Below are 26,443 nucleotides of genomic sequence, written 5' to 3' on the forward strand. Positions count from 1 at the left end.
CAATGCCTCAAGCATGAAGGGCAAGTGCTTTACCACTGAGCCACAACCCCAGCCCATAGGGCTTCCATCTTTCTGAGGGGTAATATTCTGAGCAGAGATCTGAACAGCTGTGAAGAAATAAGCCCAGGAAGATTTGGAAGACAAATGTTCCAGACACTAGACAGCCCAGATAAAGCCCTATAACAGAAACAAGTTTAGCATGCTTGAGAACCTCTATATAAATACTCTTCATTCAGCCTCCCTGAAATACCTCAGCCTCTTATCTCTGGAAACCAGTCATCAGAGCCCTTTTCCCTGCTTCCTGGATCCTACATCCCCTCCTCCTCCAGCCCAAGTTAAGTTCCTTTTCTCTCTTTGTGGTTTGCTACAAAATTTTAACTAATATGTTTTTTTATGACATTAGTACTTGTAACATGAGTGGGAGGTGGGAAAATGAAAAAAATGCTTTCTAACTTCTGTGACATATGAAGGAAAGAAGGAAATTTATTTAGAGGAGAAGGATAAGAGTGGTAAAGAAGAAGAAGGAGAGGAAATGTTTTTCTAAATTCCTAATTGGAATCTGGGACCCACTCTGCAGGTAAATTATATATGAAAATTTTAGTTAATGGGAGTCTCTATTACATACTTAGGATTACCTTTTTCACTTAAGTAATGAAAGCTTCATTTATTGTTGACAGAACTGCTACAGAATTTGAATGAGTATATTTCTTTATAATTTTTAAGCAAAAAAAGGAAGGAGCAATTCTATATAGAAGCAGGATTCATTGCAGTATATTTGAACCTGGACATGGCATAATTTGGTAGATTTAATTCCTAAGTACTTTCACATACCATTTCTTTCTCCCTTCCTCTAAATCCATTCTTACCAAACTATATGACTTGATGATTTATTTGTATATAATTTAGTTTGTCTTCCTCCTGTTGGATATAAGCTCCCCAAGGTCTTGGATCTTTGTGTTTTGTTTGCTGATATATTTTAAGCACTTAGAACAGTGTATAGTAACAGCATATAGAACAGCATATAGTAACACACAAGAAATGGGTTGAATAAATTAATCATTATACTTGCAAATACTGAAACTGTTTTAAGTTAGTTTCCTTCTTCTTAGCAAGTGTGGGGAGACAGTATTCCTTCAGATTTTGCACATTATAAGTACTCAGTAAATTGCTTATTTTTTAAAAAAATTTTTTTAGTTGTACATAAAACAATACCTTTGTTTATTTATTTATGTGGTGCTGAGGATTGAACCCAGTGCCTCACACATGCAAGGCAAGCACTCTACAACTGAGCCACAACTGCTATTGCAATTTTTGTCATCTATTTTTTTACAACTTGTAGGCATCAGATTCTGATGCAATAGCCATAAAAGTAGGTAACCATTGTAATTCTTCTTGAATGTTGGGCAACAACAATGTTAGAATTGTATTGCTTCTGTTCTTTTCTCATTTTCTGTTATGTGTGTTACAAGACAAGAAAATATGGGAGAAAAATTGGAGAGCAGAGTACTTAATAGTAGATTAAAATGCTATGGTGCTAGTGACTTAGGAGGCTTGAGGCCCGAGGATCTCAAGTTGAAGGCCAGCCTTAGAAATTTAGTGAGACCCTGAGAAATTTAGTGAGATCCTGTCTCAAAATTAAAAATAAAAAGTGCTGGGGATGTAGCTCAATGGTAAAGTGCCCCTGGGTTCAAACCCAAGTATTAAAAAAAATGCTATGGTGCTACATTTGATTCACATTTTTTTTTTGATTCACATTTTTTAAAAAACATTTTCTTAGTTGTTGATTGATGTTCCTTTATTTTATTTTGCTTATTTATATGTGGTGCTGGGAATTGAATGCAGTGCCTCACGTGTACAAGGCAAGCACTCTACCACTAAGCTACAACTCCAGCCCCTGATTCACATTTTTTAAATAGCTTTATTTTGTTTATTTAGGTTTTTTTTTTTTTTAATGTGATGCTGGGGAACGAACCCAGTGCCTCCTCACACATGCTAGGCAAGTGCTCTACTACTGAACCACAACCCCAGCCCCGATTTACATTTTTTTCACTTAAAAACTTTTATATTATAAAACATTTCAAATACACAGGAAATTATATAATATGCAATGTAACTACTCCTAGCATTATCAAAGAGTATTGTGTGTGCAACATGAAATTATATGGCTACACACATAGCTAAAAAGTCACATAATGTCATTTAACTTTTATTTTGCTAAAGGGTCATCAAATTAATACATCAGAAATTAGTATCTCTAGGTACTTTGGTTCTCTAATTCTTATACTACCGAAATAAAAATACATGTTTCTTATAACATCTCTGTGATATTGTGCCTTAGATATGTCCTACACTATGTTAGTTGCATTTGCTAGTACAGTTACATGGCAGGCAATAGAAATGAAATGAAAAGAAAAAGACTCCAGAAAGTACCTTGATACCATAAAAGAAAAATTATTAAAATGTAATTATCATATAATACATATTTTCTATTTCAGATTATATATTTTTAAATGTTTTGTTATGCAAAATTACAGTTAAAGCATCCTCTCTTACCTAAAAGTTGAAAAATTCCTAAATGTATATCAACATACTCATCAATTAATAGGCAATCTCTCTCTCTTGATTATAATATTTAACTATGCCAGTAAAGAGTATCTCTTTCGGAATAGTCAATCTTGGCTCATCATTTCTGCTTTGAATTAACTGCTGCCTACCTGTAAATATGAACTGGTCAGGGAAATATTCCAAACATACAACTGTTGCATTAAGTCAGTTAACAATTATAAAGGGAAGGGCTGGGGATGTGGCTCAAGCGGTATCGCACTTGCCTGGCATGCGTGCGGCCTGGGTTCGATCCTCAGCACCACATACAAACAAAGATGTTGTGTCCGCCGAAAACTGAAAAATAAATATTAAAAAAAACTCTAAAAAAAACCCCACAATTGTAAAGGGAAAAAGCAAAACACAATAAATTGATGGTTAACATTTGCATTTAACTAAAGCACTGTTTGATAAAACACAATAAAATCTAGTTTATTTTTAAACCCAAAGAAGTAAATTTTTTTTCTGAGAATTCTTTCAATAAATTTTGCCGTAGAAACAAAGGACTGAATGTGTGTTTGTGTGTGGGAATGGATCTTTTCCTTGCCAAATACCATCACACTTTGTGTACCTTTATATTCTAGAGGTTAAAAAAAAATTTTGGCCACCTTTTTATTATTTCTAATTTTGCTAAGAGTTCATCTGTTCCATTCCATTAGTGGTTCCCTTTCCATTTCCTGTCCAATAATGAGATGCATATTGTTCTATTATTATTTGAAACTAAGACATAGGTTGAATATCCTTTATTGAAAGTGTTTGGAATCAGAATACTTCAGATTGGGGGAGTTTTTCAGATTTGGGGATATTTGCATAGATTATTAGCATGTTGTCAAGCTTAGGTCTCCAAAGTTTCAGAGTTTGGAACACTGCAGATTTTCAATTAGGGATTCTCAACATGTAGCAAATATTTCCCCAAACCGGATGCACTGTTTATTCTACAACACATTGTTTTCCCTTTATTACCTTCCTACCCCAATAAGATAAGAAATTTAGGATCCTATTACTCCTCCCAACACACACCCCTCAGACACTCCTTTGGAAGGCCTTTAATCCCCCCTTCACATCTGCTCCTCTCCCAAATCTGCCCTCCTATTGCTGAGACAGGTTGCTATTTACTATAATTTCCCTTAATGGTATACCACCCTTTTTATTTTATTTTATGTTTGGTACTGGAGATTAAACATAGAGGCACTTAACCACTGAGCCACATCCCCAACCCTTTTTTTAATGTTTTATTTAGAGATAGGGTTTCGATAAGTTGCTCAGGGCCTTGTTAAGTTTCGGAGGCTGGCTTTGAACTTGTGGTCCTCCTGCTTCAGCTTCCTTAGCTGCTGTGATTAGAGGCGAGTGCCACCATACCTGGCCCCTTCTTTTTTACTTCTTAACTTTTACTCATTCCCACATCCACTTGAGATTTGTGTGTGTGTGTGTGTGTGTGTGTGTGTGCGCGCGCGCGCAGGTGTGCATACAAAATGGGAGATAAGAGAAAACATAGGCAAGAGCAAAGATCAAGATGTGTTGCCTACTAATGTTTATTTTCCTATATTGGGGTTCTTGTTATTTCTTTGTAGTCTAATTAAAGTATTTTCTCAGGATAGGGTTCTTGAGTGATAAACTATTTTTTTTTCTTGTGGGTGCTAGGGTTCCTTGTGCATTCTAAGCAAGCACTCTTATCTCTGACATACATCCCCAGTCCTATATAAATTCCTGATAATTCTTAAATATCCTTCCTTCCTCCCTTCCTCCCTTATCTTCTTTGTATTAAAGAATGGTGTATCTTGCCTAATATGTGTGATTCATTATCTTTTGGATCCAAGCATTGTAGGTGAAGAAACTATTGACAGTGATTACTTTTCTCCTATAGATAACCTGCCCTTTATGCCTAGAAGCTTATGAAGGCAGATGGACTGCTGAAAATTTCCTGCAAAGGCACTTAAAAAAATCCTGTTTCTTCTTCAAAAAACTTGGAATGGAACCACCATTTGACCCCCTTATCCCATTCCTTGGCATATACCCAAAGGACTTAAAATCAGCATATTGTAATGACATGGCCACATCGATGTTTAGAGGCTCAATTCACAATAGCTAAACTACGGAGCCAACCTAGGTGCCTTTCACCAGATGAATGGATAAAGAAACTGTGGTATATATACACAATGGAATATTTACTCAGCCATAAAGAAGAATGAAATGATGGCATTTGCAGGTAAATAGATGGAACTGGAAACTATCATACTAAGTGAAATAAACTAATCCCCAAAAACCAAAGGTCGAGCCGGGCACAGCGGCACATGCCTGTAATCCCAGTGGCTCAGAGGCTGAGGCAAGAGGATTGAGAGTTCAAAGTCAGCCTCAGCAAAAGCTGATTGATTGGTGACACATGCCTATGATCCCAGCAATCTAGAGACTGAGGCAGAAGGATCACAAGTTTGAAACCAGCCCTAAAAATTTAGCAAGATACTCAGCAAAACAAGACCCTTTCTCAAAATAAAATATATTTTATATATTTATATTTTATATATATATATATATTTTTTTTAAAGGGCTGGGGATGTAGTTCAGTGGTACAGTGCCACTGGATTCTATCCTCAGCTAAAACAACAACAACAAAATGCAGTATTAGGTTAATCTTAACTTAGGTTTCTGGTCATTCCTATTGTTAATTAAATTTTTCATCACCCTAGCTACCAGATCATAATTAATGTTTTACCTTTCAATTAAACAAAATTATAAAAGCAATAACTATAAAAAATCTCTCGCAGAGCTCCCATGTCAGTGGCCTATGGACTATTTGGCCCATAGTCATGATTTTTTTTTTGGATATAAAAGTACTTTGAAAAAAATTAACTTGTATTGAAATGGGAGATTTCATGTGAGATTCTAGTTTTAAGTTTCTTTTTTCTAAATCATAAAATCTCATAGTATTGAGCCTGAATTAATGGCAACCAAAATCATGTGGTACAGATTAAGGCAACCCCATTTTGACTGGCATTTATTTTCACTTCACTACAAGCCCCACCACTCTCTATTGTATCCTAAGCATTGAAACTGTATTAGCTGCTGGTTTCATAGTATTTTCCAGTTATAGGTAATAACCTATTTCCCAGTGCTTATATGTCTTAAGTAGAAAAAGGAAAAATAGCTTGAAAGGACCATTTTTTTTCAAGAAAAAATACAGTATTTTCTTACATATCTAACAATTAATTATTGGTTCTCTGATCTGCCTAGATCCTAATGGCATCTGGCTTGCTACTTCTCAATTACTGGTCAACTATAAGGTAAATTAACATTTTTTAGTACATACTTGAGATCATGAGTAGCCTCTAATCAGCTGGGCAGTAACCACCTTTGGGCAGGGCACTGAACCAAGTGCAAAGAAAAGATACATAGCAAATAGTGGGCATTACACAGCTACACCCTAAGTAAGGAGGCAAGGTTACCACATATGAAAAGAGTGAAGCAACATCTTACTAAGTCATCAATTAGTACAAATAGATATGAAATTGCCTGAAAGTAGAAAATGAATTCAATTATAAGAACACTGAACATTCATTCAACAAATATTTATTGAGACCTATTTTGGGTTAGGCATTGTTCTAGATGGCAGGGATACAGAGATAACCAAAACAGGCAACTATAAAATGAGAACAGAATGCCATGATAAAGGAAATACTGAGAATTTAAGTGTGCTTTTAGATATCAATGGGAAGTTGGAGGATAAATTTGAAGCTATTTTCTAATAAATAAAACCAAACAAAAATATAAAAGATGGTGGACAATCAGAAAAAAAATTACAAGAACTGGAGAACTAGTTAAGAAGATCCAATATCTAAATAGGAGATTAGAATTAAAATAGAGAAGGCATAATTGGAGGAAATGGAGAAAATCATCAATCATAATCCAAGGAAATTTCTAGATTGAAACAGCCCAGTGGATGAAAACATATTTACCTTAGAACACATTACTTTTGAATTTCAGGAAGCTTGGGATAGGGGAAGAAACCCTGTGAGTTTCAGGAGTGAAGGTGGGGAAAAGATCACATTTAAAAATCACTAATCAGGGGCTGCAGTTGTGGCTCAGTGGTAGGGCGCTTGCCTATCATGTCTGAGGGACTGGGTTCGATCCTCAGCACCACATAAAAATAAATAATATAAAAGTATTGTGTCCATATACAACCAAAAAAAAATTTTAAATCCCTAATCAGAATGGCTTTAGACTTATTACCACCAACCCAAGAAGCAAGGAGATAATGGGAAAATGTCCTAAAAATTCTTTGGAAATGATTTCCAACCTAGAATTCCAACTGTCAAATAAGAGACTGGAATAAAGAAAATTTCAGAAATACAGATAAAAAAATTATCTTCTGTATATCCTTTTTTTTTTTTTTTTTTTTTTGTGAAACTGCTAGAAAATGTATGCCACCAAAACGAGGAGTAAACAATAGAAAGACACAGAAGACAGGAAGTAAGAGATCCAAGAGAGAGAGGCAAAGGTTGTGTTTGCTCTGAAGAGAGAAACTGTGCATCAAACATAGCAGGTGACCAGTACAAAATGAAACACATCAGAAATCCAGTGGAAAGAGAATTTACCCCAAGAAAATGAAATTGACAAAATATGTCACATACCTGAATATTCCAATTGGTGTTTTAAATGTGGGAATTTGGAGCTGAAAATATATGTGAATATAAAACAACTAAGCAAAACAGAAAACAAAAAAATATTTGTTCTAAGAAAAACAAAATGTTGAGGTTGGGGCTGTGGTTCAGTGATAGAGTGCTTGCCTCGAACGTGTAAGGCCCTGGGTTCAATCCTCAGAACCCACATAAAAATAAATAAATAAATAAATAAATAAATAAATAAATAAATGTTATATATATAAAATGTTGTAAAAGAAAACGAAGGAATCACAGCTTTCTCGCTCTATGGCTAAAATAATGTGAACAGAGTTTATTTTTCCAAAGTGATTTTCTAATTATATCAGGAAGATGGGGGGGGCAGTGAAGAGTGTTTCTGAGAGAGAGGAAAGGAAGAAAAAAGACCCAAATTCCTATTTTCCTTTATAGAAAATTAACATATATGCCTAAAACTGAAAATTCATGAAGTAGCAATAAAAGTATATTATTTAGCGATGAGTTTTAATTGGCTGCCTCTGAGGAGGAGGGAATGGGTAAGAGAACAAGGGTGAAAAACTGCTATTATTTATTTATTTATTTTTGGAATGAAACTTGCCGGGCTATTTGAATGCTTTACATTATGTGGAAGTATAACAAAAATGTTTAATAAAGCACACTAAGGTGCCAGTTTTCATTCCCTTCTGTGTTCTTTCTTTTTTGTTAAATGTGATCTTTCTGATTCTTGGTTTCCTCACCTAAAATTGGGGTTTCACCCATCACTTTACACGTCTACTGCAAGATTATAGATAAATATAAAATGTGTAACACACTGCTTAGCTCAGAAAAAAGGTCAATAAGTAGAAATATTAATCCTTTCCTAATAAATTATATCCAAGTTTACTTAGGAATTTCTAAAGGTACCTCATGCCCTCAAGGGAAATTGATGGGAAAATTATCTATTTTATTTTTTAGTGGTGCTGGATAGTGAACCCAGGATCTTGCATATGCTAGGCAAGCCTTCCACCACTGAGCTACATGTTCAGCCACAAAACTGTACTTTTGTTGCCTCCCCTTCTGCTTGTCTTCTAAATATTAGTTTTCCTAGAGTTTTCTTCTAGGAACTCTTCTCACTCTATATCCTTTCTTTGTGCACTCTGTATTTTTTCTTTATCATACTTATCTTAAATCTTGTTGATAAACAAAGCCTCTCCAGGGCACATATAAAGCTTGTCTTGCTTCTGTCATGATTTGACTAAATGGAATGAAGTGGGTAACCATTAATGTGTCTGTATCCCTTCTGACTGTCCTAACTATGGAGCTCCTCTTTCCATTACTGGTGGCATTATAAAAAGGAAAACACAAGTAAATGAAGTAAATAGTAAAGAGTAAAGAGGAGTGGAATAACAGGTAGTCTAAGTTGGTTTCAGAAAGAGAAAGAACAGAGATGTCTTGGAGATATTTATACAATGGACAAACGATATACTCATAAGATGGTCTTAGATTACAAATAATAAGGACTGGTAGAACGACTCTGTTTTCTCTGGTAGCACATATGACAGCACTTCCAGGTAATCTTGTTATGATCACTGTGAAAAATAAACTATGTGTTGTCGAATCTAATGTTGCTTTATCTGTCTTTTCTGATGCAATTGCTATGTAGGAGAAAACTTTTACAGGCAAGAGAAGCAGAGTCAACACATAAACACAGTAATGTTATTATATCTAAAAGGTCAGTTTTTGGAAACAGTAAAATATTAGTGGTTGCCAGGGATTAGAGGGAAGGGAGGAATGAGTAGGAGAAGAGGAGTTTTAGGACCATGAAACTATTTTGTGTGACACTATAATAATGGATACATGTCATCATACATTGGTTTTAAAATATGGAATTTACAACATCAAGAGTGAACCCTAATGTGAACCATGGACCTTAGGTGATAATAATGTGTCAGTGTAGATTCACTGATTTTAACAAGTGTACCACGGTAGTGCAGCATGCTGATAGTGGAAGGTTGTGTGTGAGTAGTGCAAGGGTGGATGGGACCTCTGTGTATTTTTCACTCGAATTTTGCGGTGAAACTAAACTGGTTTTAAAGTTTATTTTTTTTTTAAAAAAGAAGTCAGTTCTTTCTTTACAAAATTCTGAAAAAAAAAAATAGTACAAACTGAAGTTACCTTCTTTTGAAAGCTAGGGAACAGATTTGTTAACTGAGATATCTGAAGGTAGAGCTGAATTCACACTCATTGCATGAATTTTTCCAATGATTTCCAACCTCATGAGCTAGAAGACGTGAAATAGTTTTTATCTTTCATCTGTTAAAACAATGTGCACATTTTCAATACAAACAAGATCAAAATTTCAAATATACATTTTAATTAATTATTAAATTTCTTTATAGGTTTCCTATTTCCAAAAAGCAGCTTACAACAAAAGATACAAATAATAATTTAGTAAAATACCACCAAAAGAGGACAAATTAGGATTCTAAATACAAAGAAAGCATATATGCTAATTCTAAGGTTAACATCCTTGCTATAATAAGAATAGAAGACTTCAGCTCTGAGTTTCCAGGGAAACTTGACCTTTATTATAAAGACTTTCATCTATCTTTCTTTCTTTCTTGTTGTAGATGGACACAATACCTTTGTTTTATTTATTTATTTATTTTTATGTGGTGCTGAGTTTTGAATCCAGTGCCTTAAATGTGATAGGCAAGCACTCTACTACTGAGCCTCAACCCCAGCACTATTTTTCAAAATTAGAAAGTGTATCCATTCTTCAGAGGTCATGAAGTTTTTTTCCCTAGTATAAAATCTGAAAAATTTATGTGATGATGTCCTCCTCAACAGCTTTCCAGCATATGCAGAAGTAGTTGAGTTTTTATCTATTTCTTTCATTACTTATATGTAAAAAAAAAAAAGAAGAAGAAAAAAAAAAAGAAACCAACAAAGTATAACATTCAGTTTTAGCTCAGTGAAGACAGCTCTGCCAAGGTCTAACCACAATATTTTACATTGTCTTAGTTAGCACTAACCACAAATGGTAAAGGATGTTTTGCTTTTATTTAATCTATTGACCCATTCTCATCATCCTATTTTCTTTTGCAAGAAACAAAATAATTTACTTTCTAGAAACCTATAAAGACTACTGTTGGAATCTTCAGATTCTAATTCCTTTTCAATTTTGAATAATTTCATTTCTATTGACTCGCTCTATGGTTCATTAGTATCTGGCAAAGATGAGAGATATCATTGCTACTTTAGGCACACATTTTGTGTAAGATGATTTAATACTACATCAACAGCATCAAAACAAGTAAAGCAATCTTTGAATGTTTATAAGTGCTGCCTCCTTGTTTGATTTCTATGTGGATATGGGGAGTGAATAATACTCCTGTAGCTGAGTAGCTTAAAAAAAACCCAGAGAATCCTGGAAAAAATATGTTTCTGACAAATTAATTAAAATACTTTGGTACTGGGCATTGAACTCAGGGATGCTCTACCCCTAGCCTAAGCCCCTTTATATTTTTTATTCTGAGATAGGGTCTCACTAGATTTTCTAGGTTGGCCTCAAACTTGTGATCCTCCTGCTTCAGTCTCCCAGGTGTGCAGCACCACACATGACCCTAACACATTTAAATTACTCAAAAAGAAGTTTTTCAGTTTTAACAACTTAGTTTTTTTTTGTGGGGGCGGGGTACTGGGGATTGAACTCAGGGGCACTCAACTACTGAGCCATATCCCCAGCCCTATTTTGTATTTATTTAGAGACAGGGTCTCACTGAGTTTCTTAGCACCTTGCTTTTGCTGAGGCTGGCTTTGAACTTGCAATCCTCCTGCCTCAGCCTCCCAAGCTGCTAGGATTACAGGCGTGCACCACCATGCCCAGCTAACAACTTAGTTTTTATCTAAACTAAATTTTTTATGCATATCTGCTGCTAATGGCTTTAAGTTTCACCTCCCATCTTACGCAAACTACAGTGTATTAACTAAAGTTTCACCACATTCGTCTGTCAATAATGAGTAAATCTAGGAACTTAATTTAATGACATGAAATATATTATTGTGTAAGCTAATGTAAATGAATACAGTATTTTTTGTCTTTATTTATTTATTTATTTATTTATTTTTAAATATTTATTTTTTTAGGTATAGGTGGACACAATATCTTTATTTTATTTTTATGTGGTGCTGAGGATCATCACACGTGTGAGGCAGGTACTCTACCATTGAGCTACAGCCCTAGCCTGCTAATATACTTTTAACATTAAATGATTAGCTACTAACTATATCTTGAAGAACATTACTTTAGAATACATTTAAAAGGAATGCAGATACATTCAAGTCTTGATTATTATGGAGCTGTGGTCTCACCAGGGGCTTTGCTTTTTCTTTCTTCTTTTTGCCTTTTTGACCAATGACAAGCTGTTTCTCAAAGAGAATCTGGGGCAAGGAACTGAATAAAATCAATTTGTCAACTTTATTTATTTATTTATTTTGGTACCTGAGATTGAACCCAGGGGTGCTTAATTAACCACTGAACCACATCCCTAGCCCTTTTAAATATTTTTTTAGAGACAGGTATGGCTGAGTTGCTTAAGGCCTGCTTAAGTTGTTAAAGTGGACCTTGAACACATGATCCTCCTATCTCAACCTCCTGAGCCTTTGGGGTTATAGGTTTGCACCACCATGCCCAGCTCTTTATCTCTTTTTTCCTACATACATGACAGTCAAGTGTATTCTGATATATTATACATATATGGAATATAACTTGTTCTAATTAGGATCCTGGTCTTGTGGTTATACATGAATACTGGTGGTGTATTCATATATGAACATAGGAAAGCTATGTCTGATTCATTCTTCTATCTTCTGTCAACTATTCTTGTTTTAAAAAATTGCTAAGAAATGTCAAGAGCTGTGGTACATGCTTGTAAGCCCCGGCTCCAGAGGCTAAGACAGGAGGATAGCAAGTGCAAAGCCTGCCTCAGCAATGGCAAGGTGCTAATAAGCAACTCAGTGAGACCCTGTCTCTAAATAAAATACAAAATAGGGCTGGGATGTGGCTCAGTGGTTGAGTGCTCCTGAGTTCAACCTCGGTACCCCCCCTCCCCCCAAAAAAAAACTGCTGAGAAATAATGAAAACCTGTAAATTAAAATGTCCATCACCAGAAAAATAATTAAATAAATTATGGCATAGCCTTACTATTGAATAGTAGGATGAAACAAAACTAAGTTTATGTCAGGAAAAGACCTCATTAAATAAAAAACAAAATAAAATAAAAATCATGAACTAAGCAGAATAATTTCTAAACTATGATCCTATAACCTACACACAAATAGAAAGATCTGGAAGGATAATCTTCAAACTAGTAACTTTAGGGTAATAGTATTGTAATGCAGTTGATGAAAGTGGTTGTTCACTTTTCAGAAATTTTATAATGTGCATATGTAATTTTTATTTTTTAATTAATTGAAGACTGTAAAAACTGTTTATTGGGATATAATTCACATAGCACAAAAATTCTTTTTTTTTTTTTTTTTGCACAGGTGGGTATAAAATCTGGGCCATGAAAGTGAAGCACTTTACCACTGAGATAACCCCCAGCCCAAATTACCCTTTTGCTGTGTATGATCCAGTGTTTTATAGTAGATTCACAACATTATTTCATTACTATGAGAGATACAGGTAGCAGTCGTTCCCCATTCTTCCCTACCCCAGTAAAATTTTAATTGAAAAATCTTAAGAAAAAGAATAAATTGAAATATCTGGAACATTGTTCCTAGATATTTTTGGGGATGCAATCTAATAATTTAAGCTCTCCTCTCCCTTGACTAACTGGAAACAGTATGCTTGGTCTTACAAAGTAATGTTTACGACAATATGAGAGAAATAAAATTTCATCACCTTCAAATTATTTTTGTCAAGGAAGTCGTCCCTCTGTTCATCCTAGGAAGCTTGGTCAGGAGAGGCAGAGGTCAGAGGGAGGGTGGTACCCAAAGGCTTGTAGGAGAAAGGGAGGTTATTTCTCTGAGCTTTTGTTCCTCAAAGAAATCTGGGAAAGAACTGAATGAAACTAATCATTTTGTCTGTAAGATGTTCTTGTTTAAAAAGTCTGTTGAGACATAACAAAAAACTGTAAGTAATCTACCTCTCTTTTATTAAATAAGCAGGCAAAACACTTAAGCGTAGCCTAGGGAACAGCAGCACTGCTGTCATTTGGAAATCAGAAACGCAGAACATACGACCCTTCTACTGAATCAGAATCTGCATTTAAAAAGGTTTCCAGGTAATTCATATGCATGTTTGAGAAGCTCTGCTTTCCTGGAGCTCCAAGAGCATTTTACGAAAATAATCTCGAAAAAGATAAATCTGGGGTCTGGGTCCTAGGCTTGGGAAGGCTGGTAGCCCAGGAAGGGGCGGGTCTAGGAAAGGGGCGGAATCCCAGAACCTGGTCTCTGCTCCCCTCACCTGCTTGCCATCCGCTACTTTCACTGTACATTTGGCTAGGATGTATGGGACTACATGTCCTGCCAGTCTTCCTTTTCCGGCATTAGCTACCTTTAAGGCTCACGGAACTCGCCCGGCTCCGTCTGGGCCCAGAGGGCTACGGAACCGCGGAGTTAAAATTACCGCCGTAATCTTGTGTACCTACTCCTCCTCCGGTTCTATAGCACCGCCCCCACCTGACTCTTGGGGCGGAGGGAAGCCCAGGTCCCGCCCCTTCCGAGACAACCGGAAGTGACGTCATGCACGGGCCGGCAGGTCTTTCGGTCTTCTTTCCCCTCCCATACTCTTCTTCCCTGGTCCCTTCCCTCCCTTCCCCCTTTCCTCCTCCCGCTGCAGCCTTTACGGCCACTGGGTTGGCGGAGACTATGGAGTAAGCGGACGGCAGCGGCCAGTCGCGGAGGCCGAGCAGGAATAGCCGGAGCGCCTTTAGGGGGGGCGGGGGGGAACGCGCCCCAGCACCGCCCCTCCCGGGCGGAGAGCCGAGAGCTGAGAGGTAAGTGCCCGGCTGCGGGCACCGGGTGAGCTCCCTCTATGGTCGCGCTCTCACCTGGGCCTCCGGTGGGAGAAAAGGGAAAGGGGAAGAACCCGTGCGCGGGTTAGGCCACCAGGGGCCACCGTGCTGGTGACTGTTGCCTAGTGACGGGCTGCAGGCCTCGCCGCCCGGGCGGTGGGCGCCTAAGAGAAGACTGGTTGGGGTAGCGGCAACCTGGAGGGAGCGGATCCGGGAGGCCCGAGTCCGCCGAAGAGGCCTTAAGGCTACGGGTGACTCGGGATCGGAGTGGTCTCTCGGGAGGGAGAGTGGTCCGCGCCAGCGCGGGAGCTCGGGTTTCGGTGGTGGAGATCTTGGTACCCTTTTGGGAAACAGGACACTACTCCGGAACTGGGTGAGACAGCTCCCCTCGGTTCTGAGGTCCGGCTCCTGTAACCTGGTTCACCTACCAGGGCCTTACTCTCCCGGTGTCCTTCTCTGACAGTGTCCTATAGTTCTTGAATGGAGGGTTATTGTGTGTGAGGTGGGTGGGGCAGATGTTTTGTTAAGACTAAAACCCACCCCGTCGGTGGTTTCTGAACTTTTGTTTTTCTAAGTGAGAGAAAAAGATGAAGATTTAGACCTATAAAGCTTGCAAAACTCCTTGGGATTCTACCGCATATCTGTGATGAGTAATTAAACACCCACTGTTATCAAATCTACTTCTCTATAGGCTTGATGAGCCGCCAGACTCACTGGACTTTAAAGTGCCATGTCAGTAGTGACTTAAAAGTTATTTTTTGCCCATCAAATTCAGGAACTGTTTGTATGATGACACTTAAAAAATGTTAGTTTCAGGAACTATTTGTATGATGACACTTAAAAAGTGTTAGTTTTCTAAATTGCGTGTCTCTGTTCTGAAAAATTGATAGTTTAACCAAAATACTTCAAACTAGCCTGACATAAAACCTACTCATGTTCTGGTGGCTTGAAAGTCACGTTTTTGAATATTCCTTTTGGACTTTGCAAGCCTTTTTCTTCTTTTCTTTTTAAAATATTTTTTTTTAGCTGCAGATGGACACAATACCTTTATTTTATTTGTTTATTTTTGTGTGGCGTGGGGGATCAAACCCGAGCCACAACCCCTTCCTGAGATGTGTGTAAAGGAATGGAACTGAAAGTAAGATATGGGTCTTCATTCTGTTCAGATCTACTTTACACTTGCAGAAACCTATACTTTTCTCTCTAAGATTGATAAACACCCCCCAAAATAAATACAGGCACCTTGTTCTTCCATATAATGAAATATTTCTATACAAATCAACTCTATATTTGAGAATAAAAAACTCAGATTCACATTTGAAATTCATGATCTGCCCCTTCAAGAAAAAAACAATAGGTCCATTTGTTGTGTTTCCAACCCATTATATAGGAGTTGATTTTTGATATTTCTTTTCTTATGTCTCATAGTCTCTCATGAAATCCTGTTTATTTTGTCACTTTAGTACCTCTTGATTCAAGAGAGATCTTCAATTCTCATTTTCTAGTTTCAGCCACCATTATCATCTCTCCTCTGAGCTGCTTTATTAACTTCCTGCATCTACTTTAGCCACCTTTGTTTTTTTAACTTGCTAGACTGAGTATTTAAAAACATAGACCTAATCATATTGTATCTGTGTTTAAAATCCTTCAGTGGCTTCTCATTGTTTTTTTCCATAAACTGAAATGCCCTGAAAACCCCTTTAGTTGGCCTTCTGATTGCCTTTCAAACTTCATCTCCATGGTGCTTTCTGGCATTCCCTTTCTCCCTTGATTACCTTGTCCATCTTTCTTTCTTCCGATACATGGCATTTGGTTTTACTTTGTGGAAATATCTCTTGAGTCTGGAAATGCTTTTCCTTTCCTTTTCATCCAGTAACATCTATTCATCATTGAGCTCACTTTAGGGAACACTTTACTGATGAGGATAGATTGTCCTGATTATATGTTCTCATGACACCATTTCAGAGTTGCCATATTAATTAATACTTAAATTAACTAGCTGTTCCTCATCTCCTGATACTGTGTAAATGCTTTGTAAATGTTTTTTAAATGAATGAAATCATTGAATGCTTACCAAATGTAAGCATTAGGAATTATTCTAAGTATTCTACATGCATTGGCATCTTCAGTCCTCAAAACAATCATTTGAGGTTTTGCGGTGCTCTACTACAAAGCTAACTCCCCAGCCCTATTGATTTTATTTTGAGGTAGTGTCTTGCTAAGTTGCTGAGACTGACCCCAAACTTATCCTCCTGCCTCAGCTTCCAACATAGCTGGGATTATAGCAATTTGCCACTATGCCCAGTTCTCCCCTACCCCCATTTTATAGAAATAGTGTAGCTAGGTGTGGACATGCCTGTAATCCCAGTGAGTTGGGAGGCTGAGGCGGGAGGATCACAAGTTCGAGGCTAGCCTCAGCAATTTAGGTCCTAAACAACTTAGTGAGACCCTGTCTCAAAATAGACAAATAAAAAGGGCTGGGATGTGGCTTAGTAGTAAAGTGCCTTTGAGTTAAAGGCCCAGTACCCCCCACCCACATAAAATGTTAGGGCGGCTAGTTGATGGTCACGGCTCTGGTAAGTGTTAGAATTGGTATTTGAACTCAAGATTTTTTTGCTACTGAAGATTATGTCCTTAACCATACAACAATTCTCATGCTAGGCGGTTTATAATAATCACCTGGGGGGCTTGGCCAAGCTACAAAAGGCCCTAACTGTATTTTTATAGATTCTGATTCCAGACATTTGGGATAGTACTTAGCCATATGTGGTTAAGCAAGTTATCCACGTTATTTAGATATTCATCAGAATTTGAAAACTTTGTTTTAGATAGTACTTCACTGCTTTATGAATTTGTTTTTACACATTGTGCCACACTCTTTCAGATTTGGTGGTGCTAGGGATTGAACCTAGGCCCTTGTGCTTGTGAAGCAAGCACTGTATTGACTGAGCTATATTGCCAGCCCAGATTTGAGTTTTTTTTAAGACTATATATATACTGAAATGACCTTATTTAGTTTAATTTCCTACCCAGTTATTTCTTTTTCCTCTCCTGTAGCTGAAGGGACTGAATAGTGGGAAGCTGCCACTGCTGCTGTTTTTTTTTAATAATTCAAAGACTCTTGTAAAAACTATACCTCATTAATCACATGGACTGGAAGTACCAAAAAACTGGGATGTAATCTCAGCTCTTTTTTTTTTTTTTGATGTTTTAAGTTTTTAGTTGTCAACGAATCTTTATTTTATTTATTTATATGTGGTGCTGAGCATCAAACCAGTGCCTTGCACATGCTTGGCAAGTGCTCTGCCACTGAGCTACAACCTTACTTGTTGTTCATCATAACTTGTTACTAATTTTATTTTGACTTTTCAGATTTTTATTTTTATTTTTTATGCTGAGAATGGAACCCTGGTACATACTAGGCAAGCACTCTCTATTGAACTATACCTTCAGCACTCAAGTTATTAAATTGTTGTTTTAGCATACATTGCTTTATAATTTCTTTGTTGCTATTTAAATCTTATTGTACAATAGTCATAAGATTATAACCAATAATGGAAACTACTTATTGTTTAAGTAGTTTTTAATGCATTTAATGTGGTTCTTTTCACCTTTAGTACGTACCCACTAATTTGTTGTATTGTTGTGTAATTCCCTTTACATAGTTAAGTCACTTCAGTTTTTTATGGTTTTTAAAAATCAACATTGTCTTCTGTAAGTAATCTGTTCTGGTTCAACTGATAATAAATTAGGTACTTTTTGTATTTGTAAAGAGAATAATTATATTCAGCTTGTATAATCTTGGTTCTGAATAAGATTAAACATGACTTCTATTTAGGTCAAAGAAAACATTTTTTGAAAACTTTCTTTTAAAAAATCTTCTGGTAATCTTTGAATGCTTCTATGTGGAAACATGTATTTCAGGAGAATATTTCAAAGTATTCTACTTTAGCTGTAACAAGTAAGCATTTCCTTTAGGAATATGGTTACTTTCCCCTCCCCCCCCCAAATTTGAAAAGTATTTTACCAAAAGTATTTCATTTCCATACAAATGTAATTGTAATTTAGAAGTGTTACATTTTATTTGGTGAATACTTAACCAAATCAATGATTTTTTTTTAGTGATATTCTTTTATTTTCAAGCATTTACATATAAATCTCAGACCCTTGTGCCTCTTTACAGGTTGAAGCATACTATTTTGAGCTAATTTTGTATTCATGCAAATGTTCTTTCTAGTCAATATTATTATTTTGTGCTTGTTGATGGTCTAGCCAGCAATACAATTTCATTGTCAGATGTATTAAAGAAACCTTAATTTACCTTTTTTTTTGGTGTGTGTGTGTGTGTGTGTGTGTGTGTATGTGGTACTGGGGATTGAATCCGGGGGCACTGTATCATTGAGTATATAGCCTTTTTATTTTATTTTTTTAGGTACTGGAGATTAAACCCAGGGACTTTTTACTACTGAGCTACATTCCCTGTCCTTGTGACTTTTTATGTTGAGACAGGATCTCTCTCACTAAGTTGTTGAGACTGGCCTTGAAATTGGGATCCTCTTGCTTTGGCTTTCCAAGTAGCTGGGATTACAGGCATGTGCTTCTGTGTTCAGTTTAAAGTAACCTTACTATTTGTATTGCAGTATTTTCATCAAAAAATGGAAGCTAATCCTGCTTTTAAATATTTTATTCTTGGGGAAGTAGGGATTCTTTGAGTTGTTATTTGAAAATCCATTTTTTAAGCATAAAATATAGTTTTACCTATTTCTGCTATATCTAGAATTTCTGAGCTGGTAGAACTGAAAAAATTTCCAATTCCTCTTCACTACCTGCCATCAGATGCTGTAATACTCAGCTTACTTTGTGAGGTACAGGTAAAACCTAGTGTTACAGCAGATTCTCCTATTGGGTCTACTGAAAGCCAGATAATGATTGAGCCAGATGGTAGAATGATACAATCATGGGATAATATGGAAACTACCCCATATCTTGTTTTGGCTGAAATTGAAGAGGTAGTTGAATTTCTTTCTTTCTTTTCTTTTTTTCTTTTTTTTTTTTTTTTGGTACCAGGGATTGAACTCAGAGGCTCTCAACCACTGAGCCACATCCCCAGCCCTATTTTGTATTTTATTTAGAGACAGGGTCTTACTAATTGCTTAGCACCTCGCTCCTTGCTGAGGTGGCTGTCTCAGCCTCCTGAGCTGATGGGATCACAGGCATGTGCCACTGCACCTGGGGAGGTAGTTGAATTTCAAGTGAATTCTATTAAGTATACAAGGAGAAATGGCTTAATGAGTAAACATTTCTGTCATTTATAACTTTTGAAAAGTGATCTTTATTAATCAAATGAAAATTTTTGAGAAAACATTTGTATTTCCTACTGTCCTTTATTTTCTTGCTTTACTTTCTAAACTATGTACATTATCTCTGAGTTATATATTGAAATTCTTTTCAGTTTTGAGGTATTCCCTGCCTCCACCCCTAGTATATCTTTTTTACTCCACTAGATGGGATGATTAATCATCTTAGTCTTGCCTGAAACCCTGCTCCCCATGGTGATCTGGCTTTTCTAGTCTCCTTTGCCATACTTTCTTCTTTTTTCTCCAGGTATTATCTGAACTACTTTGGTTTTGCCTTGTAGTTTTACTCCTACATATCTCCCATTCTCTATCTACTTACTTTCATTCTCTATTCTTTATCTGTCTTTAAAAGCATTTCTTACATTATTGTTTTGGGGAAACATTCTACTTTTTCTCCTCTTTTTGATCCTTTAATACTATATATTCTGTAGCATTTTATCTTTTCTGTAGGCTCATGCTACAGTTGTTTTACTTGTATTTTTTTCCCCTCCTTAATGGTAGCTCCTTTGTAGTTTATTTTTTCTTTACCTTCTCCAGTTTCTTATATATTATGTTAGGTACATAGAAGGTATTCAATAAAAATTATATCACCAGATGAGTTTCCATATCTATTCTCCATCTTGTGTTCGTCAGTGTTGTTCTGTTTAGGTGATGGATAGACATTTCAAATTTGAATATCAACCATGAAAATATCCTTTGTTTTTCACAATGATGTAATCTTCTCTTCCATATCTTGGTACATGGCAACCCTCTTTCTGTAATATTATCCTCCTACTCTTTTTTTTTTCCTACCTGAAAACACTTATTTTTGAGTTTATCTTAATGTTCCTGTAGCATGATATATTCATGTCTTCAATCACTGTTATAGTATCTGCCAGTCTAAGTCTGCCACTGGACTAAATGCCTAAAGAGCAGAAATGCTTCCATTTATGAGTTCCCAGTGTATAACAGTGTGCATGGCAATAGTATGTCAGGCAGAGTTAGAGGAATGGATAGGTAGGTTTTAAGTAGGATTTTGTATTCCTTCATCTTCCCATCAAAATCAGTAGAGATGTTCATAAAGAATAATTTGGTATAGCAAATAAAATATTTTCATAATGCCAAAAGTAACATTTTTCTAATCACTTAAAAATGCAGCAATAAATTAAAAAGGGAAAGAGAATATTTCCACTTATAGTTCAAGTGTTTAATAGAAAGAAGGAAGTTATACTTACATAAATATAATTACTGGAGAAAACAGGGTATAGACTAGTGTTGCCTTAGTCCAGTGGTTTTCAAAATTTTTGCTTGAAAAACATTGTACCTCTTCAACTGATTTTAGGCTAATGGCATTTGATATATTTTGTCAAGAACATAAATAGTTATAAAGGGTCTAATTTCTAGGTTATATATTGTGATTGTGCATTATTATTAAAATCTTAGAATTGAGATATTGTCACTGAGATATATGGGACTTAAACATTTAATACTGTTGAGATCTATAGCCTTACTGATTTTTTTTTTTTTTTTTTGTTACTGAGAGAACTCTTGAAGTCTTCAATTAAAATTGTGGATTTCTGTGTTTTTTCAATTCTATCAGTTTCTGTTGCACTTATTTTGAAAGTCTCTCATTGCATGTGTATACATTTAAAATTGTTATGTTTTCTTGTTGAAGACATTTATCATTACAAAGTAAGTTTTGTCTTTGAAGTTTATCCTGTTATTAATATATCCATTCCAGCTTGGTATATTACTTTTACATTTTTTGGGGGTGAGTATTGGGGAATGAATTTGGGCACTCAACCACTGAGCCACATCCCCAGCCCTATTTTGTATTTTATTTAGAAACAGGGTCTTACCACGTTGTGTAGCACCTCACTGTTGCTGAGGCTGGCTTTGAACCAGCGATCTTCCTGCCTCAATCTCCCACACCGCTGGGATTTCAAACGTGCACCACTACATCCGGCTACTTTTACATTTTTTTACCTGCGTTTTTGTATTTTTTGTTTTTATACCTTTATTTATTTATTTATTTATATATGGTGCTGAGGATTGAACCTAGGGCTTTACTCATGCTAGGCGAGGGCTTACCACCAAGCCATAACCCCAGCCCTGTATTTTTGTATTTTTAAAGTGAATTTTTTATAAGCAGCATATAGTTAGATATGCTTGCTTTTTAAATCCAATTTGACAATCTGGGCCTTTTAATTAGAATTTTGACTAATTTATTTAAATGTAGTTATTGATGTGGTTGGATTTAAATTAGCCATCTTGCTGTGTATTCTCTGTTTGCCACACTTGCTTTTTTTGTTCCTTCCTCTATCCCTATTTCATTTTTTTAAAATATTTTTTTAGTTATACATGGACACAATATCTTTATTTTGTTTATTTATTTTTATGTGGTGCTGAGGATCGAACCCAGGGTCTCTCACGTGTGAGGCGAGTGCTCTACCACTGAGCCACAACCCCAGTCCCTCCGTATTTCATTTTGTTATCTATTCAATTTGCTTTAGGATTCTATTTTATCACCACTATTCACCTTTTACTTATGTTTGTTCATTACTTTAGTTGTTATTTTAAGGTTTATAATGTATATTTTTAATTTGCCACGGTGTGCCTTCAAATGTTATACTGCTTCTCATGAAATGCAAGAATCTTTCAAAAATATACTTTCATTTCTCTCATCCTTTATTTTAGTATATTTTTTCTACACAAACACAATGTTATACTTTTACTTTACATGATCTGCCATCATTTAAAGATAATTCTAACAGAAGTTTTTTTCATATGCCCTTATAATTTTTATTTTCAGTATCCTTCATTTCTTTTTTAGATCCAAATTTCTTTTTTTTTTTAAAAGGGTGGGGGGAGAGAGAGAGAGAGAATTTTTTTTGGCAGACACAACATCTTTTTTTTTTTTAACGTGCTGAGGATCGAACCTGGGCCGCACGCATGCCAGGGGAGTGCACTACCGCCTGAGCCACATCCCCAGTCCAGATCCAAATTTCTATCTGTATCTTTTTCTTTATTTTTGAAGAAATTTCTTTAGTATTTCTTGTAGAAATTATGTTTGGCAACAAATTTTCTAGGTTTTGCTTTTCTAAAAAGCCTTTTTTTCCCATTGTTCTTCCCCGCCCCCTTCTGTTTTGGGACTGACTATTAAAATCAGGGGTACTGTACTGCTGAGCTACATCCCTGGTCCTTTTTGTTTTGAGATAGGATCTCATTATGTTTCCCAGGCTGACCTCAGACTTGGTAATCCACCTGCCTCAGCCTCCTGAGTTGTTTTTTCTTTGAATTTTGAAGGTTATTTTCCTTACCATACAGGATTCTAGGTTAATAATTTCTTTAGCACTTTAAAGACCTCATTCAGTTCTCTGGTATACATAGTTTCTGAAGTGAAGCCTGAGGAAATTCTTATTTTTGTTCTTCTCTGTATGATTTACCTGTTTTCTATAGCCACTTCAAAGATTTTCAATAAATTATTTTCAGCTATTTGGTATGATAGATATAGGTATGGTTTCCTTTGTGTTTTTTGAATTTCTTGAAGCTTTATATAATATTTTAGGAAATTTGGAAAAATTTTTGCCATTATTTTTTCCAATAATTTTCCTCCCCTCTCTTCCTTATTTTGAGGATCTGTTTTCATGTATAAGATCTGTGATATTATCCCATGGATTACTGAGACTTAGTTCATCTTTTTTTTTTCCAAATTTTTACTCCATCTTCAAGTTTTGCTGCTTTTCCCCTTACACTGTCTAATATGTTCATCTCGTTCCTGAAATTAGTGAGATTTATTTAAATTTATTTTTCATGTCTTGAATTTTCATTTGGGCCTTTAAAAAATTCCATTTTCTTTCATGTTGTTCATGTTTTCCTTTAACTGCTTTGGACCTGTGATAACTTTTAATGTCTTTGCTAATTCTATGTATCTATCATCTTGAAGTCAGATTTTATTGACTGATTTTTCATTTGATTATAAGTTATATTTTTTTTCTTTTTGTCATGTCTGATGATTTTTGATTGTGTGCTGAACAATGTGAATGTTACTTTGTTGAGTATCTGATTTTGTGTCTTGTGTCTTCCTTTCATGAGCAGTAGATTTTCTTCTGGAAGGCAGCTTAGTTAGATTAGTTTGGTTGCTTGGGAATGATTTTTGTTGTTAGAGCAGTTTTATCTTTTTTTTTTTAATTAAGAGATGGGGGTCTTGATATGTTGTCCAGGCTGACCTGCAGCTCCTGGGCTTAAGCATTTCCTCTTTCTCAGCCTCCTTAGTAACTGGGAGTACAGCACCATCACTCCCAGCTAGAATAGGTTTGTCCTATTAAGGCATAGACCTGCTAAAATGCCCTAGTGATCAGTGAAGACTCTCCAGCCTGGCTGAGGAGCTCTGGAATGATTTTGAAGCCTTGTGTGAATTGAAACTATTCAGCTCACAAGCACTTTAATTAATAGAACTAGTAGAGTCTCAAACTACATGTGTGCACTTTAGTATTAACAAAACATGAAGGGGACCTTGTACTCTTTTTCAACATAGCACCTTTCACTTTGAAATTCTGTCCCTGAACTTCCAGCTGTTTCTGCATCTCTGAATTGTAGTTCATCCCCTTAGCTGACTGGAATTCTGCTTATCACTCTGATTTGATATGTGCCTGGGCAGAAAGCACAGGCAAATCCTCCGGTTCACCTTTCAGTGTGAAGATTCTGACTTTCTATACCACTTAAGTCTTAAAGGGTACATGTTATATAATTGAACAGCATTGATTTTTTTCCCTTTATGTCAGTGTCCAGTGTGAGCATGTCTTTTTCTGGTTTGTGAGAACTGTGGTTGAGAGGAACTGATCATTTGGTTCTAGCTGTAAATGTATAGTCAAGTGTATTGGGTTCTCTGAAGGCAAAACCAACATGTAACTTATCTGTTTGGTATTGTTTGTTTAAACTTTTCAAACTAAATTTTGAATAAGTGCTTGGACAAAAAATGATGAGCTCTCCCATATCCTTGTGTGTTTCTAGGTGACTGTAACTACCTAATACACAGCCATGGAGTCCATGCTTAATAAGTTGAAGAGTACTGTTACAAAGGTAACAGCTGATGTCACTAGTGCAGTAATGGGAAATCCTGTCACTAGAGAATTTGATGTTGGTCGGCACATTGCCAGTGGTGGTAATGGGCTAGCTTGGAAGATTTTTAATGGCACAAAAAAATCTACAAAACAGGTAAGTTATTCTGTCTAATTGGAAAAAAAAATACATGCTAAGTACTGTAAAGTATGTGTATGTATTTAAAAAAAATTTTTTTTAAAGATGGACACAATATATTTATTTTTATGTGGTGCTGAGGCTAGAACCTTGTGCCTCACAAGTGCAAGGCAAGTGCTCTACTGCTGAGCTATAACCCCAGCCCCTCATGTATGATTTTTATGTTAAAAAGTACCAAAAGTTCTTAAAAAAAACCAAAAGTTCTTTAATGGATTATTAATTCAGCTCTTTGTTTTTCATTTCATCTTATGAAGTCACCAAAAACAAAAATTTTAAAATATGCTCTGTGCCTCCTGGTTTACAGATATGCTGTTTGACATACCATGCTAACCTACTTTTGTTTACTTAATAACAAAGTGTTACAAATACCACTTTACTTAATAAAGTGTTATTTGAGCATATTAAAAGATAATAATTGCAAAATATATTTTAGGATAAAAATTGCCATAGCACTTAAGTTTTCTTTTACATTTGTCAATAAATTATCAGGAAAATATCCATTTAAATACTGCTAACGTTAAGTGTCTCCTGTTTAGCACATATTTTTTCCCCCCAATGCTGGGGAATTGAACCTAGGGTTTTGCCCATGCAAGCTAGGCAACCATCTACCTCTGAGCTATACCCCTGGTCCATTTAGTACACTCTTATTCCCTCTTTTATTTTATAGCCTTATAGAAAATAGACTTCTAAATTTTTTTTATGTGTGTTTATCTGATAGCTTTTGCCATTAGAAGGGGAAATATATGGAATTCCTTACATGTGAAACATATGGAGTTTAAGATGTGAGGGATGTGTGAAATATATGGAATTAATGAAATATATGGAATTAATGAAATATATGGAATTAATGAAATATATGGAATTAATGTGTGAAATATATGGAATTAATTAATATGGAATTAATGTGTGAAATATATGGAATTCCTTACATGTGAAACATATGGAGTTTAAGATGTGAGGGATTTATTACACATACTTAACAGTGACTACCCATAATCATACAGTGTGGATATGCATTATTTGCTTCTTTTTAAAGTTAGCTTATTTCCCAAACAAGTATATTGAAGATCAAAATGGCTTTGGTTATCCTTTTATGAATTAGGAGTTCTTGGTCCTGAGACAGATTACTGGATTGTAGTTCATACCTGGCTTATAAATTTGCTTTTATTGTTATTATTTGGAGGTCTTTTCAGATCGTTAATCCCCATGTTATATGCTGATTGATTTAAATTATTATTTTTGAGCATTGTTTTCTCTCTCAGTTCACCAAAAGTCCATCCACAAAGCAAGTGGTTTCTTAAAAGTACTCACTAGTTAAAAAAAAATTTACAAAGTTATGTAAATGACCTGTCTCTTTCAACAGTAGCACAAATTGCTTTTACAATCTATTACAGGCATGGGTCATTCAATGACAGGATGACAGGGATATGTTCCAAGAAATGTGTCATACGTTGGTTTTGTTGTTGTGCTAAGATCACCGTGTGTACTTAAACTAAGATAGCTGTGATGTCATAGGGTATATAATCCTATGGGACCACCATTATATGTACTGTCAAATGTTGTTATGTAGTACATGACTGTATATAAGGAGAAAATGAACACCAAATTTATAATA

The 26,443-nt window shown here is 35.8% G+C and overlaps 2 protein-coding genes and 1 non-coding gene across 5 annotated transcripts in view; 1 reads left to right on the forward strand and 2 right to left on the reverse strand.

Moving 5' to 3' along the window:
* Positions 1-1,326: 1,326 nt before the first annotated feature.
* Depdc4 (DEP domain containing 4) lies at positions 1,327-13,694 on the reverse strand. The gene is given in 9 exon segments (XM_076855418.1): positions 1,327-1,421; positions 1,424-1,450; positions 2,554-2,617; positions 2,620-2,767; positions 10,290-10,331; positions 10,333-10,423; positions 10,426-10,471; positions 10,473-10,575; positions 13,684-13,694. Coding segments are annotated over 9 exon segments (627 nt in total).
* A 275-nt stretch (positions 13,695-13,969) lies between these two features.
* Positions 13,970-26,443, forward strand: part of Scyl2 (SCY1 like pseudokinase 2) — a 61,962-nt gene continuing 49,488 nt past the window's right edge. For 2 of the 3 annotated variants that reach the window (XM_076855004.1, XM_076855006.1), the window contains exons 1-2: positions 13,970-14,215; positions 24,583-24,786. In XM_076855004.1, the coding sequence (XP_076711119.1) occupies positions 24,610-24,786 (177 nt within the window). In that variant the 5' untranslated portion in view covers positions 13,970-14,215; positions 24,583-24,609. Of the gene's footprint in view, positions 14,216-14,473; positions 14,607-24,582; positions 24,787-26,443 lie in introns of those variants that run through there. The other variant, XM_076855005.1, reaches the window with a different exon arrangement.
* Trnav-cac (transfer RNA valine (anticodon CAC)) lies at positions 21,967-22,039 on the reverse strand. The gene has a single exon. It is a non-coding gene; the product is annotated as a tRNA-Val (tRNA).

The sequence above is a fragment of the Callospermophilus lateralis genome, chromosome 4, assembly GCF_048772815.1.
Source record: "Callospermophilus lateralis isolate mCalLat2 chromosome 4, mCalLat2.hap1, whole genome shotgun sequence".
NCBI lineage: Eukaryota > Metazoa > Chordata > Mammalia > Rodentia > Sciuridae > Callospermophilus > Callospermophilus lateralis.